Source organism: Dermacentor silvarum, chromosome 4 (assembly GCF_013339745.2).
Source record: "Dermacentor silvarum isolate Dsil-2018 chromosome 4, BIME_Dsil_1.4, whole genome shotgun sequence".
Taxonomy (NCBI): domain Eukaryota; kingdom Metazoa; phylum Arthropoda; class Arachnida; order Ixodida; family Ixodidae; genus Dermacentor; species Dermacentor silvarum.
In genome coordinates this window covers 117243997-117262912 of record NC_051157.2, presented here as the reverse complement: position 1 = coordinate 117262912, position 18916 = coordinate 117243997, and the positions used below count along the sequence as shown (strand labels likewise).

At 46.8% G+C, this 18916-nt stretch overlaps 1 protein-coding gene across 20 annotated transcripts in view; it reads left to right on the top strand.

Moving 5' to 3' along the window:
* Nucleotides 1–18916, top strand: part of LOC119450564 (NPC intracellular cholesterol transporter 1-like) — a 168376-nt gene that overhangs the window by 139249 nt on the left and 10211 nt on the right. For all 20 annotated transcript variants that reach the window (XM_049665981.1, XM_049665979.1, XM_049665967.1 and 17 more), the window contains 4 exons: nt 339–480; nt 1720–1951; nt 5392–5505; nt 7428–7587. In XM_049665981.1, the coding sequence (XP_049521938.1) occupies nt 339–480; nt 1720–1951; nt 5392–5505; nt 7428–7587 (648 nt within the window). The remainder of the gene's footprint in view (nt 1–338; nt 481–1719; nt 1952–5391; nt 5506–7427; nt 7588–18916) is intronic.

The window sequence follows — 18916 nt, the reverse complement described above, 5'->3', positions numbered from 1 at the left end:
TTCTAGTTTATGTCGACCACAAAATGCCTGCCACTGCAGTTGAGATGATAGAAAGAACCTCAACCTGTCAAAAATAATGCCATGCCCTTGAACTGCTTTCAGTTTTCAGTGTTTACCTTAATAGAACTGTGTAGCACAAGGGTGCAGGGAAATTGGGCGATCTGTTATTATATTATGGGGAAACTGTGCATTGGATGTGGGTGTAAAGAGGTAATACATTATGCTTCATAGTCTCCAAGACAGCTTCTGGGCAGAGCTTTGTTTTCAGTGGCAGGCATCTGCTAGAGGCATCTACAGTTGCCTCTTTGAACATGTGGCAATGTTTCTTCACATTTCAGCCGCCTACTATTCAGCCTATCACCCTGTGCTGAAGACGTCGAAGGATTTCTACACGGCCCTAGAGTGGGCTCGGCTAATATCCCACAACTTGACACGCATGGTTCAAGAAGTCCAGCCTGAGTCTAAGGTGATCCCATACAGGTGAGTAAAACTCTTCTCCAATGATGCGGCAATAAATATGACGTTTAAATCTAGGTGCACGTGTCGCTTCGTGGGCATGTGTTTGTGTGTGGGTGCGTCTGACCCCTTTGTCTTTTGCTGACAATTAGGAAATTGAAGGGGGAGATGCAGCATGATCTCGGTCATACAAATCATCTTGCCATTTGATCCTTTTTCATTCCATGCTGTTTTATTTGGCATCGCGATTGTGCTCCAGCGCAAGCTGATGCCAAATAAAACAGCATGGAACAAAAAAGGATCAAATGGCAAGATGATTTGTATGACCGAGATCACGCTGCATCTCCCCCTTCAATTTCCTAATTGTCAGCAAAAGACAAAGGAGTCAGACGCACCCACACACAAACACATGCCCACGAAGCCTGTCCTCCCCTGCCTGTCTACAAATGCCTGTCACTTCTAGAAGATAATTTGAACAGGTGAGCCCTGTGGCTCACCTGTTCAAATTATCTTCTAGAATTGACAGGCATTTCTAGACAGGCAGGGGAGGAAGAGCATAAAATATGGAAACTGTTTATTGAAGCAAACTTCGAGTCTTAAAAAAAAACGAAGCCTGCAAATTGCCAGCAGTAGCGGCGATACTGGCAGGCATAGTCGGTAGTATAATCGGATCAAATGTTGCTGCTGGCAATCGGAGGGCATATTATAGGTGTTGGATAAACCACTGGGTATCACGGCAGTTCAAGTATTGATAGGCTCACTGCACTAATCAGAGCACTCGTGGTATAAGACCCATAATCTTATATAGCAAGTGCATCTCATGCAGCGCTGAAGGCACATACTGATGGCATGCATAAACCAATGAGAATGTGATAAAAATAAGACCCATAGGGTATTTGTCATTGCTCTAAAGGTCATACACACTACCCAGAATGTAAAGCAACACAAAGGCATCATGATCAAGAATTTAAAAAGGTTGTGCTGTTCCAAAATTCAAATTAATGCTTATTTATTGTTCTTTTGAAAGCGTAGTGTATGTGTTGTATGAAGCCATTTCTTCAAAGTACTCATATGGTGACAAATGTCAAATAAAGGCAGCTACTGTCTAATGAGATATTTGAGTGTGTGTGTATCATATAATTGAAGGGGGAGCCATTGTCACGAAATGGCCACTGCAGTCTTCCTCTGTGCACATATCCCTGCAAGATAATTAACACCTCTCTCCTTCTGTCCCTGTGTGTACCCTCCACCCACGCGCTGCAGCCTGGTGCACGTGTTCTACGAGCAGTACCTGACCATGTGGCCAGACACGTTCAAGAGCCTGGCATTCTCGCTGGGCGCCATCTTTGTTGTCACCTTTGTGCTGCTGGGGCTGGACTTCATGTCTGCGCTGGTTGTCACCTTCACCATCGTCATGATCATTGTCAACCTGATGGGCCTTATGTACTGGTGGGACATCTCCCTCAACGCTGTGTCCCTCGTCAACCTGGTGGTGGTGAGTGCTTGTCCCTGCCCCTCGTATATCTCCTGTTAAGTGGTGCTTCTAAAGTGAAGCATTCATTGCTTCTTTCTCGGGGTTTAGCGCTCTTAGTCATTACCTTGGAGGATACTAATTTGTGAATACATATACATTATAGGCCACTTATAACGTAACCGCTTATAGTGCAGGACCGGATATAGTACGGTCTTTTAAGACTCCCGTTAATTTTCTCATAGCACTCCATGTATACAGATACCGCTCCGCTTACAGTGCAGCCGCGTGAGACGAAATACCTTTTCTAATGCGGCTTCCGCGGGAAAATCTCGCTGACAAGGGTGGTAGCGAGCACGCTTCTCAACGAGGTGCGCCCACCGATGGGAGAGGAGATCAACGAGGGCAATGCGGAGGAGGAGCATGAGTCCAAGGGCGATAAAATTGTCGTCGCGCCCCGTATGTGCAAGCGAATGCACAGCAGAGATGCAGGCCTATTCTAGCCACTGTAGCAGAGAGCAAACGCGACTGCCATCGCGCGTAAGGCCGTGGAGGGGACGGGAGGGAGGGGACGGGAGGGAGGGGACGGGAGGGAGGGGACGGGAGGGAGGGGACGGGAGGGAGGGGACGGGAGGGAGGGGACGGGAGGGAGGGGACGGGAGGGAGGGGACGGGAGGGCGACGCTGTGGCACCAAATGCGTATCATGCAAACCGGGCGCAAGGGAAACTGGCGATGCTATCTCCCACACGAAAGGAGCAAAGCGGGAAGGCAGCGAGGGAGGGGGGGGGGGGGGGCTTCTACTCTGCCAACAAATGCGTTCGCGCCTGTGCCGGCTGTCGGTGTTGTTGCGTGCACCGTATCTTGAAAGTGATCTCCACACGGCGTTGAGCTTTGTATGCGCTGTGCTTACGCCGCTGAGTTTCCGTTGAAGCGATAGACCGCACGAACCTTCACTCTCTGCGGCGGCCGCGTTTCCCGACGCCCGTGTTTTGGCAGTGGTTGTCTGCGGTCATCGAGTCTATTCATGTTTGCTTGTGTGCGTTGCCCCCATGCTTGTTTATTCAGTTAGTGAGCGAATATGTCAAGTTTATGCAGCCGATGAAACTACTATCTCTATATGCTCCTTATAGCTCTACTAATTTGCTATCGCAATTGATGCTTCGCCTTTTGGGCGAAACTGCGACATTTTTTCTTAATCATACTTCCTGTGTTGTGCACATGCTATGGTCTTCTACATTTAAAATACGGTAACGAAACTTTGCATCAGAACTATGATACAGTGGAATCTCGATGATACGATCACGGCTAATACGAATTTCCGGATGATACTAATTTTTTTGTGGTCCCGGCTGAGCCTCATTACTTTGCAACGTGCTAGGTTGTTACGAATCGATTTTCGATCCGCGTCGGTTGATACGAATAAACGGCGCCCAACCGACGGCCGCGAAAGAGAACAGCGCGCAGTCACGGGCTTTCTCCCTTTCTCTTTTGGTGCGGAGGCGCGGATACGGCGCCGGACAGCGCGGAGGTCGCGACTGGGCGCGAAGAGTTTGACGCGGTGGCGCTTTTCTTGCTTTTGCGCGTGGCCGCGGCAGCGAGCGAAGGTTCGTGCGGTCTATCGCTTCAACGGAAACTGAGGGGCGTAAGCACAGTGCATACAAAGGTCAGAGCCGTGTGGAGATCGCTTTCAAGATACGGTGCGCGTGACAACCCCGACAGCCGGCACAGGCGCAAAGTACAAGAACGCATTTGTTGGCAGAGTAGCAGGGCCGCGACGAAAGCAGGGCCGGGCTCGACTGGCGCGCCCGGCCGTGACGGAAGTCGCGTTTGCTCTCCCCTGAGCGTTCTCTCTATGTGCGTGAAGGCGCTTTCACTCGCACATACGGCGCGCGGTGACGATTTTATTGCCCTTGGACTCGTGCTCCACGTCTCATGCTCCTCCTCCGCATCGCCTTCGTTGATCTCCTCTCCCGTCGGTGGGCGCACCTCATTGAGAAGCGTGCTCGCTACCGCCCTTGTCGGCGAGATTGTCCGCTGCATTATAACCGGTATTTCGTCTCACGCGGCTGCACTGTAAGCGGTATGCGTATACATGGAGTTCTATGGGAGGGTAAACTGGAGTCGGAAAAGGCCACGTTGTAGCCAGTTCTGCACTATAAACAGTTACGTTATAAGTGATCTATACTGTAAATGCTTTTTACGAGCGCGTGCCTGAGTGAGTTCACCTCCGACTCTTTAATTTAGCTAGTTTTAATTGTGTTTCGATGATACCAATTTCGGCTAATACGAATATTTTTCGTGACCCCGTGAGATTCGTATCATCGAGATTTCACTGTAGTGTTATACAATGCCAGAAATTTTTTTTTTTTAATTAATACTTTGTGTGCTTCATGCGAAGATCGTGGGTACTTGGACATTAACCTTTCAACGTTCGTAAATTACGGATGCAAAATTCCCAGTTGCACACTTCGATTCTTGGATATGCGCGCTGCTTGGTCTACATGTTTTGCATGCGTGCAGGGCTTGAAAATCGTTGTTTTGGTTATAGTGCGGTACCGCTTATAGTGCAGATATTCACGACTCCGGCAACTTACATTATAAGCGGCCTACACTGTATATATACAACTTGGGGCAGTGGGTGTGTGCTGGCAGCTGTGTTATGTGAACATGGGCCATTGGGTATGTCTCCGAGCACGCAGCTGCTGGCTGCTGTCTGGCCTAGTAGACGAAATCAGGTCACTTAGTATGAGCCCATTCTTATCCAATACTCCAGAATGGATGTGACACAGGGGGTATCAAGGCCTAAATGTATTTAGGAATGTGTCGTACTTTTTGTGCACCAGCTTCATCCTTGTGATGCAGGCAGCCAAGCAGCTGCAGGTGAGGAAGGCTGTGCTCGTGTCATCTGCTACTGCTGCTATACCTCACTCAAACAAGTTTTAGATCACTTAGGTTCCAACATTCTGTTGGATATGCGTTGATATTATTCATGTCAAAAGCTGTGTTCATGTAAAAAAAAGCAATAGCGATTGCAGTGGTTTATGTTGGGCAAACGGGAAAGGACAGCTTGAATTGTTATCGTAAAGACAGTCTGTGCATACAAGCACACCCTCATGAGGATTCAAGATACTATAGTTTACATGTATAGTCGACTTCCATTAATTCGACCCTGATGGGACCAACAAAAACGATTGAATTTTACATATCTGGAGTCTCGTCTTGCCTGTCACACGCATGGTGGCCCTGACATAGAGCCAGTGTGGCAGTCGGCAACAGTTTAAGATTCAGCATTGATGTCAGCCAAAAGCGAGCTCTGGAGCCAGTTTCTAGCGCATTTTCTAACCAAAGACACACAGACACAGTCTTATCCACGTGATTGGCCGCTCGCAAGGTCTGCAATGATGTGTTGAAATCTGTGCATTCTTTTAACAAGGAATCGCTTCCATTGCCTTCTCGATTGCAGGGCGTGGGCATCTCCGTCGAGTTTTGCTCCCACCTGGTGCGGGTGTTTGCCTTCAGCGGTGCTCCTACTAGGGTCAAGCGAGCCCAGGATGCTCTCACCAAGATGGGAAGCTCGGTCAGTACTCTTGGCACCTCACTTGTCGTCTGCTATTGGTCTCTCTCCCTTTCTGTCCTGGTGTTTTGCAGCAGGACCTCCAGAGAAAATTTTCGGGAAGAAAACGGAATTTAAAGGGGCGCAAGAAAGGAATGCTGTGTTAGTCTGCATGAGTAAACTGCACTCCTGACATGCCATGTAAAGTTGACTTGGGTAAACTCAGTCTCGGTTAAATCAAGATTTTGGTGGGTTCTCTTTCATTTTCTTTGCATTTTGAAGGTGCTTCAAGAATGAGCAACAATACTCTCGGTTCACTCAAGCTTTTTAATTTCTCGAGGCAAGGGGCTAACTAAATGTCCCAAGTGGGATCACATACTTAGATTGGCATTAAAGAGGAGATTCTTGCAGCTAGACTGCTCACTGGTTTCCACTCAATTTTGCCCTGAGGCAGCATTTTGCATAGTAATACCATGTTTGTGATCGTTACTTGCCTGTTTCATTCACAGTAAAGCCAAAGTGTGTGCCATTTGTGGAGACCCCAGTAAAATTATGTTAATTTCTCTGCAACAGAGCGGTTGCGGTCTCCACTGTTGCATAACATGTCTTTAGATCTGCCATACATGCTGCCTACAGTGGACTTTGAGATAGTGTAAGAGTCTTTTGATAGGCTTTTATTAGGACAGGCTTGCATGTATACTACTATACAGTAAACACTCATTGACTTGGAACCGGTGTCTCAAAATATGGCCAATTCTGAATGTTTTTACAGTTCTGCGAAATTAGTTCCCATTGTTTCCGTGTATTTTCTTACCCCCTTATCTTGGAAGTCTTTACCGGCAAATTCCGCATACAATACCTTAACCCACAATAACGATAAACATTGTCGCAACACACAAAAAAAAGCAGTGAGAGTTATGGTTGCAGTAATGTCTTTATTAACATTGATCTACACTTCTTTTTTTCCATTGGAGCTAGAGGAAATGTAGGAGAAATGTGCAGCAAGACAACAGGAAGGATCTTATTTGATAGCACAGGCATGGATGTCGTTCAGGCAATGCTATCTTCCTGTTGAATAAGTTCATTTTGACCCTCACTTCGCAATGCTTCCTTCGAAGCTTTTATCAGCATGGGCAGCCCTGGGATGAATGATGAGCGACAGTGCGATTTGCAGTGATCTGCACACATACTGAATGCCTTCAAGCACAGTCAGTATGATGACATTGAAGAAGTGTGTGTGCATGAGACAATTGCTGCCGAGCTGTTGAATTGCATTGACATGCGCCGAAACATGATATTGTATTTATTAGAATATAGGGTGAGGTTTTTTCCTCAAAATCGTTATCCTCAATGTCACCCCCCCCCCCTCCTCGTCTTATACACGGATTTTGTCTTTAGGTGTGGCTTCACGGCATTGCAAATTTCTCCTTACAGTGTGGCAGTATGCATCGCTATGCCGTGAAGCCACACCTGAAGGCAAAATTTGCAGATAACTCGCACTTCTCGTGCTGAAGCCCCCTTCCTCACCTATTTCATGTTCACCATATTGCGTTATGCTGAGTTAGCAATTCAGCATTTCAGGCAATCCCTGCCGAGTCTGAATAATCCGTCGGCTACTCTATGTCACCTTATATTGGTGTGCATACTTAAGTTTTTTTTCTTGGGTCCCCGAACTGCACCCTAGCCTTATAATCATGACCACCTTATAATCGAATAAATACAGTACGTTGGGTGTTTAGTGTAAATAGCAGATGCGTGATCACAGATTATATAAGGTTCCAGATTTGCAAGGCATGTACACTGAAATGTCGCTTATCTCAACTCTCCTTATGGCTAAAGCTTTCCTCAGTTTTACAACTTTGTGGTAACGAGGGTTTACTCTCAAAGCGCCCGTGTGGGTGTCTCTAGAGGTCCAGCTTTGCCAATTGGTAATTGTGCCATTTCAGATTCTGTCAGGCATCACGCTGACAGACTGCGGGATCCTGGTGCTGGCGTTTGCCAAGTCGCAGATCTTCCAGGTGTTCTACTTCCGCATGTACCTGGGGATCATCGCTTTTGGCACGCTGCACAGCCTCATCTTCCTGCCTGTGTTCCTCAGCATCCTAGGTCAGTATAACAACTTTTTTTGCTTAATTGCTCCCACGTCCTTGAGGTGGGAGGGGCACGTTCTTGAGCAATCACTTGTGGACATACCATACTTTCATGCAATGAAACAAAGGACATTCCTTGATGCCACAGTGTTTGAACTACCCACCTTGTCAGTGCACTACTGAGCAGCTACAACGCACGAGAGTAACGCCAACAGGAAGACCATCCTGCGTGTGTGAAAGTAATTGTTCCATTATCTGACCTGAGGCATTTGACTCCAATATTCAAGAAACTGTGGCTAGTCTTGCCTAGATGTGATAGCTCGCCCAAGTGGCAGCATTTTAAGAGTGAGCAAAATCTGCCCCCTGAACTTTCGGTGAAAAACTTGTTATAAGTTAACTCTTGGTTGTTTTTTACTATTCAAATACACAAGCTATGGTCTTTTTGCTTAGACAGGCTGTTCTGCTTGGCATTTTATTTTCCATTCTTGGGATTTTGTGGAACACATCTTGGTTGCACTGGCGAGTATGAGCTGCACAAGCATGTCTCATAAAGTTATGTGGTGTTGCCATGCATGCGACCTTTGCTAAGGAGAAACGACTGATTAGTATTCAAGTTAAAAAACGAGTGACTAATTTGACTTGTCAGAATCAGAATTTGTTATGAGAAGTTCTCATGTTACAGGTATTTAGTATACAGGAGAAGGCCCCATAGTCAAAGACTGTATTGGGGCCTCCTGTACAAAAACAATTATGATAGGTAACTCATCACAACAATAGCTGATAAATAAAGTACAGTGAAATCCAAATAATTCTAAATCTCTTAATTCGAGATGATCGATAATGCAAACTGCTTTGTTGGTCTCGGCGGAAAGGCCTGTGTACTTGAATTGAGAAGAATTCCTGGGAATTCAAAGTCCAAAAACAGCGCAGCGGTGATTTCGAGCAAAATTTCTCACTCCCATGGACCGATTTTTGGACAAACACGAGCCAAAGGTGAAGCTTCGACCTCTTAATTCGAGATGATCGACAATGCAAACTGCTCTGTTGGTCTCGGCAGAAAGGCCTGTGTATTTGAATTGAGAAGAATTCCTGGGAATTCAAGGTCCAAAACAGCAAAATTTGAGCAAAATTTCTCACTCCCGTGGACCGATTTTTGGACAAACATGAGCCACAGGTGAAGCTTCGATGCGTCCTTATACCCCCCCTCCGATCTTTCTCTTTCTTAGAGCGCGTTTGATCACATTACCTCCCTAGTGGGCGCTAGAGCCAGTCATCTCCAACACTAGGCATAGGAGATATACATCAGGCCACCATCTTTTTCGGCTCAGCTTTGCACATTTTCCCTCTCACCCACAGCGAAAAATGCAAGTGGGGTGATTTTATCATACTTGGAGTTTATACGGAACCTAGGCTTCTTCCAGCACATGCAGTGGCACACTTCTCGTGCTGAAGCTCCTTTCCTCACCTATTTCATGTTCGCCATATTGCGTTATGCTGCGTTAGTGACTTTTCCTCGCGAACCCAGTGATGGTTTTGGTTATATTAAAGGGCTCCCCTTAGTTTTAACTGCTTTATTAGAATAAATTTACGGTCCCCTTGAACTTAGAATTAACGCGATTCTACTATAATACATAGTAAGAAACACACTAACAGAACAAAATGCAGAATTGATTACAAAGAATAACAACAAGGCTTTAGCATATGTCATGGTAGTAGGGCAAATCACAGCGTAACAGAAAAAAATTACAGTCGCCGACCGATTTTTCGGACCTGGCGGGGTCCGAAAAAAGTCCGAAAAATCGAACAGTCCGAAAAATTAGTTTTCGCCAAAAATGTTAACTTTATTTCATTCAGGCAGGCTTAAAAAAGTCCTTGATGCTGCCTTGCCTCATAGTACGCTTGGAGGCAATTAGGTTTGTCTGTATTTGCGCCAAGGTGACATCGTCACCGTAAACGCTCGACAATAGCGTCACCGCGTTGGCGATCTCCGCCGCCGACGGCTGCGGGTGGTCATCGTCGTCATCATCCGAGCCGCTCTCCGGCTGCTGGACAACCTGGCGAAGAATTTCGTCGTCTGTGGGCTCCGCGCACGAAACAACGTTGTCGTCCGTACGAGCGAAATCTTTAAATGTCATCGTGGCAGGAACGTCCACTCCACCACTGCGCAGGTCGTTCATTAAGTCATCCCCGCCATCGGTGCCGTCCGGGTCGCCTACGTCCAGGTCATCCGCCTCGGGCTCTTCGGCAGCAGCGAACCCTGCATGCCTAAAGCAATGCGCGATGGTTTCTGGCTTCACCGCTTCCATGCATCGGCTAACATGTGGATGGCGGCCAGAAGGTCGACCTTGTACACCTTCCCGCTGTCGAAGCACAAGACGGTGCGGCTGAGCAGGCGGGCACGGTAGTGTGCCTTGATGTTTCTGATCATGCCTTGATCCATTGGCTGGAGCACGCTTGTGGTGTTAGGCGGTAAAAATTCCAGCTGAATGGCCTCAAGGTTCGGCACGCTACCGTGCGCGCCACAGTTGTCCACAAAAAAGATGACCTTTCTGTTCTGCCGCGCAAACTTGCGGTCAAGTTTGCGTATGTATCTTTCAAACAATGATTGCGTGATCCACGCCTTGGAGTTGCTGTCGTATTCCACAGGGAGGGTTCTCACAGCCTTAAAACACCTCGGATTTCTGGCCTTCCCAATAACGAGAAGAGGCAGTTTTTCCGTTCCGGTGGCGTTGGCACCAACCATCACTGTTATACGCTCCTTGCTCAGCTTCCCACTAGCGCACGATTCCCCCGAAAATGCTAGCGTACGATCCGGCAGCATCTTAAAGAAAAGTCCTGTCTCGTCACAGTTGAATATGTCCGAAGGAGCATATTCTTTAAGCAATGCTTGCAACTTCGTGACACGGTAATCAGACACAATAGTCTGATCCACCGCTCCGCTTTCACCACTCACTTTTTTGAATGAAATTCCGTGCCTCTTCTTGAAGCCGCGAAGCCATCCGTCAGTAAATTTGAACTCTTCAATGCCCATTTTGAGAGCGAACGACTCCGCCTTTTCTTTTAACAAGTCTCCCGACACGGGCAGGTTCTTGGTCAAAACTCCTTTGAGCCACAACTGCAGAGCCTCTTCAAGGGCTGGATGAACGCCCTTACTGTCGTTTTTTTTGGCTCTTGTTGTGGGAATTCTCAAACGCTGACAGTATCTTCGCGCTGTTTTTGACATAGTCAGATACCGTTTGCTTGGAGAGGTGGTATTCTTTGGCGACATCAAGCTGCGAACGTCCACTCTGTATCAGCTTGATAATTGCAGCTTTCTTCTCCAATGTCAGGGTCGTGTACTTCCCACGCTTCTTCGCACCGCCTGGCTCTCGCGATGGCACAGATGGCGGAGCCATGGCGTCAAGCACGCAAAATTCGATGTTGTAGTAGCCACAAGGAACCACACAACGTCTCGATGCAGCGCGACACAACACGTGCGGAATGGCGACTGAAACAAGCTGAAGAAGCTACAACAATAAAAAGAATCCTTTCTTCGCCTCCTCCTTTCCCGTCCCCAACGGTGTGATGACGATAGTAGTCCTGACCGAAGACGAAAAAGTAACGTCCCGTGCCGCGTTTTCCAAGTGCGCTTTCTAATCTCGGAGGCAGCAAAGCCATTCGAAGACCAAATTTAGCCAAGCTGGCGGAAAATCCAATATGGCGGCTTCCACAATGGTTGGGAGCGTAGCTTTAAACGAGCGATTTAGTCCGAAAAATCCAACTTTCAGGGGCAAATTCGTCCGAAAAATCGGTCAAAAAAATGCATTATCTCTATGGGATCCTTGACGGTGCATTTATGGAGTCCGGAATATCCAACAAGTCCGAATTTTCGGAGTCCGAAAAATCGGTCGGCGACTGTATAGATATGAAAGGTGACTTCAGGCAGACATCTGTCAATGAGATTAATCTGCAAGCCCTAATTAACAAAAGCTCTTACATTTAGCTTGAGCAAAAGTGAGTGCTAGGTTAATCATTTCATCTGTATGTTGCATTCACTATACGTTACGTTAACGCAATTATGAGGTCACTGACCAGTGTCCAAAACGCAAATTGTTGCGTTTGAACAAGGGATCTTTACAGATTCTGAGACATCAGTATGAGTTTTTGACGGAAGTCTGCCTGTACTGAAAGAGGTTACAGCAGATATTTAAATTGTAAGTGTGAGTATCGCAACTTGTGAAATAGCCACAATGTGTTGCAATACATCTGCAGAATACATGATACGCCATATGTTCAGGGCATGCATTGTGTTAGGCTAGGCATAATGCTCTGTTATATTCGTCTTTTACAGCCTCTCCCGTTTCAGCGCGTGCAAGGCGAAGACTGTTGGTTGCGAAGTGAAGTTAAATTATAGTTTCTTAGTGATGTTTTAGCATTGTAAATAAACACTCACATTCACTGTTTCAGACTCCAGGCAGATTTCAGTTCTCTCTTCTTTATTGGAAATGCATGACAAATGTTTATTTCCTATATCAGGCACAACAAAAATTTACAAGTGACAAACTTGCGGAGTGTAGCTTCTAAGTCTCCCTGTGTCCTGGCGAACGGTTTCCTGTAGAAAGCAGGTTGTATTATATTGGAGCAAGGAATTGTAATGCTTTTGCGTAGGTGTGTGCAAATATTGAAAATATTGAATATCATATTTTTATATATCTGCATTTAAAAACCCTGTAATTGAAGAGTGCGTTCCTGAGGATCAGCTTTTGTTTTTGTAGCAGCAAGATGGCCACTTGGGGTACAGTTAATTGTTTTGCTGGCTGAGCACCACAGCAGCTGCACTTTATTGTTTTTTGTGTCTAACCAGCTAACTATTACTACTTGTTAAAATAGACTCGAGACAAGTGAGTTCCACTGTGGAAAAGATGCGAGAACATGTAAGGAAACGACCACACAGGAAGGAACATTGCTTGTTCTCGTGCCATTTCCACCGCAGGAAGTACTGAAAAGTACTAACCAGAAACTGCATGTCCCGTTTCGTGCTACTTCATGCACTGTTGTCATGACAGCAAACTATTACTACTTGTTGGAAAAAACTCGAGACAAGCGAGTTCCACTGTGGAAAAAATGCGAGAACATGTAAGCAACTGCATATCCCGTTTCATGCTGCTTCATGCACGGTTGTCGTGACAGATGATAGCCGTAGAATAGTGTAATTAGGGTTAGCTGTCGGCAAGCCTGTTCACTCGACAAACGTCGTGACGAGCAAAAAAAAAAAACGGTCACTTCACAGCAAGCCTGCATTCACACGGCAGGGTCAGTTGCAGACGACAGAACCAGAACCGACGAACCAGGCTGCTGCCGGCACCACCGCAGTTCGACAGCATTGGAGACGGCACGCATCAAACCCAGCCCACTCTTAAGCCTTCAAAGCCCCACAGTAGAAGAGGGTGCAACAGCGGACAGTGTTGAATCTGACTCCGAAAATTCTCTTGTTCTTTTCGAAACTGTCACGGGAGTGGACAGCTTTGAATCGGAGACTGAAGTACCTGAAACTATCGAAACGACAAGCACGAAACATCTCCAGAACGACGGTGAGGGCGAACCAAAGTCCACGGTGCGACGAAGACGGCAGAATGACGAGCATGTTCATGGCCAAAGATCATCGCGCTCACACATGAGTGCCTCTGCCGATAACCCCGTCAACGACGAGCCAGTCGAAAACATCACAGTGAACGAAAATGAAGAAACTGCTAACCCTGTGCTAGGGGTCCAGCACGCGCCCGACGAAGAACAGAATAAAGTTAAAAGAAAAACCACTAAGCGTTCCCGCTGCGCCCATGATGCCTTTTCAAGTGATGGTGATGGCGATGCACCTTCCACCGCCAGGTTTTGCTTAGGTGCTAGCACCGCTTTTGCCTCGCTCAATTACTGTCACATTTACAGCACTTTCTGCAGTTCATGGCCTGTCACTTGACTACTGGGTGCGCACGCACTGCCTAATGCCTCCCATGTAGGAACATTTTGCTGTTGCAGTAGAATAGTGAGCCTGTTACTGGGCCCAAACAGGGAGTGCAGATTTATTTAGTATTGTTTAACACTTTCTTGCCAGTGGGAAAAGCAGCAACTTTTGGGTAGTCAAGTAAATGCTTCTTTTCATATCACAGAGCTTGCTTGCTGCCAAAGGGCATCATAGTATCAAATTGTAGAAGAGGAAATTTTCTTCCCTACGGTACTATTCCCAAATAACATGTGAAAAGGAAAACGAAAAAAAGATAAATTTTTGATTGAAGTAAAGTTTAATAAAAACGTCATTGTTGCATCGCACACAAAAAACCTTTAAAACAATTCAGGATGTGCTATATTCCAGCAACCATGACTTTTCTATGTAAAACATTTCTTGAGATTAAAAAAACATTAACACTAGTGGCTATCCCTAGCGCAATTCGAACAAGGTCAACTCCTGGCCGCTACTTGCGTGAAACTAGACTCGCTGTGCCGCAACCGGCAAATGATCCGACCGAAGGATGTTACCACTCTGCAAATAACTGACCTCTAGAACACGCAGGATATCTTTATATCGGCAGACGGTAGCTTTGAAATGGTTCAATGAAAAAAATCGAAACTCCGTTTGAAAATAGGGCATACCAAAGTTCTGCACTGGTGCGGCTTCCAAAGCCCGAAAACTTGCACGCAAATGCGTTAAAATCGAAAGAAATTAGACATTACCATGCATGAGCTGCGTCTGGTGCCGACGCCATCTTGGCAACTATGAACGTACATCGTGCTGACCACGCCCCTTCTCTAGAGGCACTCTAAAGATCTACATGCACCGGAAAAAGAAAACCGAAACCGACTAAACAGCTCCTAAATAACCCAATAAATGGCGCTAGCTGTCTGGGAGCGCTTGGGAAGCAGCAAAATACAAATTTGCAATCATCGAATAGGCGCGGACAGGAAAAGTGTTAGAGGGCCAGAATAACAAGCTCGCAGGGCGGGCCGTGGCTCATGGGGTCTTGTACCGAGGGCTCCACCCACGCCCAGGGCCCGTCAAAGGACCCTGCAATTTACCTTTATTTTAATAAATGCTTTCTCTCTTACTGCAATGGCTTAAAGCAACATTGATATTCAATGTGCTATATTCAATATAACATTCGAGCTAGGTATACGTATTCAAATCCTGTTCCACAAATTCTATGTCCACACACCCCTGATTTGACAAGCATAATAGATTCAAATTTGAAAAGCGTGATGTTTGTGCATCATTAAATATAATTGCACACCAAAATTGCAATATAGTCGAGGACTAAAGGAAGCGTACATGAATATCTTGGCAAATATCTACCCTAATTCTCCACACACACAAAAAGTGGAAAAATATTGATCAAGAAAGGGGTCAGGCAAGAAGAAGACACAATCTCTCCAATGTTATTCACTGCAGGCTTATATTATGAGTTAGGATCAACAGTAAATATCTGACCAACCTATGGTCCTGTTCAGCAACGATAAGGATGAATTGCAACAAATTATTGAGGACCTTAACTGAGAAAGCAATCAGTTTATCTAGGCCAATTAATCACAGGTGACTTGGATCTTGCAAATAAACATCAACAGATTCTAGATAAATGCCTCTAGAATATGAGCAAGAGTGTGTTTTTCTAGGTCAATTTCTCAGAGGACCCTGATCACGAGAAGGAAGCTTGAGGAACAAGAACAAAAATGCATTGAAGCACATACGGCAGGCACTGCCAAATTATGACCAGCTACTTACCGGTATCCTTGAAAAGAAAAGTGTACAATCATTGCATTCCATCGGTACTAACTTGTGGGGCACAAACTTGGAGGTTAATAACAAAGAAGCTGCGCAAGGAGTTATGGAAAGAAGAATGTCAGGCATAACATAAGAGACTAGAAGAGAGTGGTGTGGATCAGAAAGCAAACATGGATAGGCACTATACTAAACATTAAGAGGGAAAAAATGAGCATTAGAGACAGTGGTGCACCGACGGGGGGGGGGGGGGGGGGGGATTCGGGGGTTGTAACCCCCCCCCCCCCCTGAGGCCGAGTTAACCCACCCTTTTGTATAACCCCTTTTCTTTCCTTGCGCCTTTGAGTACTGCAACTAAGATGTAAGAGGCGTAATCGTCTGCGAGTACAGAAAAAGCGCATTTTTTGACAATTTCCCGTGAAGAAATTGAAATTAGTGCTGTTTAGATGGTATTGGCAAACTGTTAACCCCCCCTGGCAGAGATCCTGGGTGCCCTACTGACTAGGGATGCCAAGGGAAGGCAAGCACAGTTGAGGACAGCACAAAATCGGGTGGGGTGATGAAATTGGGGAAATTCAGCTAGTGCACAACTGGGGTAATTAGAGATCGTTGGGAGAGGCCTTTCTCCTGCAGTAGACATAAATAATAGGCTGATGATGACGAAAATCTCAAAAGAAATTTAGAGGAGGATAAAGATGAGTAGGAGCACGTATGGCAGGCATTATCAAGCTGTGAGCAGGAAAAGAAAAGTATGCAGTCATTACATCATTATTCTATTGGTATATGTGGCAGAAACTTGGACTTTAACAAAGAAGCTTCTGAAGAAGTTAATTACCATTCAGTGAGCGATGTAACAAAAAATGATAGACTTAACTTTAAGAGAGAGCAATACAGTGGCATGGATTAGAGAGCAAATGGGGTTAGTCCAACGTTATCGGCGCGTGGGTGAACGTCACTTGCGACCATTCACGGTACGCCGGTTGCGCTGCGCCAGCTGAAATGCCATCCCCTCTATACTTCGACGCACGTGCCGTCAGCTGCTATCTTCAGCTAATCTCCAACCCACATACCACTTTGAACGGCTGTCTGGGTCCATTGGCGAAGCAACGTGAGCGCTTTTTCTTGCGCAATGCATTGTGGGTCGGCGCAGCTGGCGCAAGCAACATGCAGATGGAGCAAGAGCCATCTCGATGTCGGGCGCGTCGGAGCGTGTTGGCCGCATCCGGTTACATTGACTTGCGCCAGTGCATCGAGCTATATAGATGCTGCTGTTCTCGCCAGTGTGACGTAGCATGTGTGCATGTGCGCGCTCATGCTACGTCAGACTATAGCCGCACCTTAAGAGGAAGAAATGGAGCTGGCTGGGCAGGTCATGCAATGCAGAGGGCAGATAACCGGTGGTCCTTTAGTTGCAGAATGGGTGCCATGAAAAGGGAAGCGTAGTCGAGAACGCCAGAGAATGAAGTTGCGTGATGAAATTGAGAAACTTGCAGGCATAACATGGGGGTCAGCTGGCGCAAGACCGAGGTAATTGGAGATCTCTAGGAGAGACGTTTGTCGTGCAGCGAACATAAATATTGTTGCAACGCCACAACAATATGATGATTACAGTAATCGTAATGATGAATTATAACTGCCAGGCAAGCACCTGTGGTCATGGTTGAATGACATAGGCTCCATGGAGAACTTGGAAGTGCCCCGGAGAACTGTAATACCTGTGCCACACGGGCAAAGTAAAGTGCACTTTGAGCGAGTGCACTTCAGGGCGCTGAGTGTCACTTTGGCGGCCCGCTGCTACACGAGAAAGAGAAGTGTTCTTTCAAATTGAAGGCCATGGCCATCGGGAGTCAGACGGGAAGGCATATATTTAATATAAAAATGTGTGCACGAAAACAGCTTATTATTGTTAAAAACAACATCTACAATCCACCTTTACAAGTGCCGGCAACGACAGCAACTTGACCCGCAACAGTCAAAACTACTCGATCCGCCAAACAACTGCGCAGCCATTACCCGGCGTGGTCGTAAACAGCCCGAGAGCGAGAGTACTTTTTTGCTGTTCTTGTTGTTCTTTGTGGTGTGGCACAATTGATTATCTTGCAACGTTAGCAATTTAAAACAATGTTATTAAAAATTACTCCTGACTCTTCTTTCAATAATACGTTACTTATTTTTTACTTATTGCTAACGAGGCTACACACTTTGCCGCTGCAAAGCGTGTTCGCCGAACACACTCGCCAGCAAGTGCGCTCTGCAGTGAGTGTCACTAAGCGTTCTCGTGTGGCAGTCTGCGAATGACACTAGCCGCGAAGTCCACTTGCTCAAAGTTCACTTTACTTTGACCGTGTGGCCCGGGTATAAATTGGTGGTTAGTTTGATATTCATGCCACCCCCCCCCCCCCCTAATTCAGGGTGTCTACCAACCGGGAAAACCGGGAAAACAGGGAATTCTCAGGGATTTTGAATATTCTGGAAAAACTCGGGGAAAACTCAGGGAATTTGTGCCTCTATCAGGGAAAATTACTGTAGGGATGGGCGAATATAGGGTATTGTCGAATATTTCATGGAATAATTCTATGTTCGTTATTCGCTCCGATTCTAATTCATGGATTCAACATTTTCGAATTATTCAGCGGTCCCGAATAGGCAGCCAAAAGCCACGGACGGTCGCTGCACATCTCGGAGGCTATGTTCACGTCATGGCTGCCATACATCAACCATAAATCTCGAAGGCTATATGTTTTTGCATTAAAGAGCCTGAAATGTGCGACGCAGAAGAGCAGAAACGGCGCTAGCGCACAACCGAAACGAAGCGGCGGAGTCCGCATAGCCATAGTCAGCAGCGGAAATCGTACGTGAATGAATGCAACGACGGAACGCTTCGTGCCTATTTGTGCCTTTGTTGCGTTTACCGCCGCGCATAACAACGCGTTGGCCACGGGATTTCATAGTCACCACCCATCATCGCGTCAATAGCTGCCGCGGTTTCTTTCGCAGCGGATTCGTTTAGTTTCGTTTTGACTCAATACGCACGTCGGCCGCGTGCCTAAAGAGCTGCGTAGTGGCCATCCATGATCGCATAGATAGCGACCGCGATTTCGTCTGAAGTTGTTGCAGTGAACGGTAGTTTCGTTCTGACTCGGTGCGTGCGTCGGCCGGGTACAGTCACACTAGCGGCAAGTTGCCGCGCGTCAGCGCCTTGCCGCGAAGTCCACCGTGGCAATCGCGTCTCACTGCGCGGCAGCTCGATATGATCTCGCGCGCTCTCGGAACGCGGAATCACCGTGAGCGAAAAGGGTGCGATCGGACAGCGTCCAGAAATCCCTCTATAGAACCGCGAGAGACGACAATCGTCGATTGATAACCCGGCGCGGAGCGGCGGAGGTCCGGTTGCCATTGGCTCCGTGACGTTACCCTCGTCGCTCTCGGCACCCTCGGCAGGCCGTAAAACCCCCGATTCCTGCCGCTTTTGCCGCGCGCGTCATGATGCGTTGCCGCTCGCGGCATGACGCGGGCCTTTTTGCCTCTATCGTGGCCATACCCTTAAGCACCGCAAAGTCGAGGTTCATAATCGTGTCGATAGCGGCCGCGGTTGCGACAA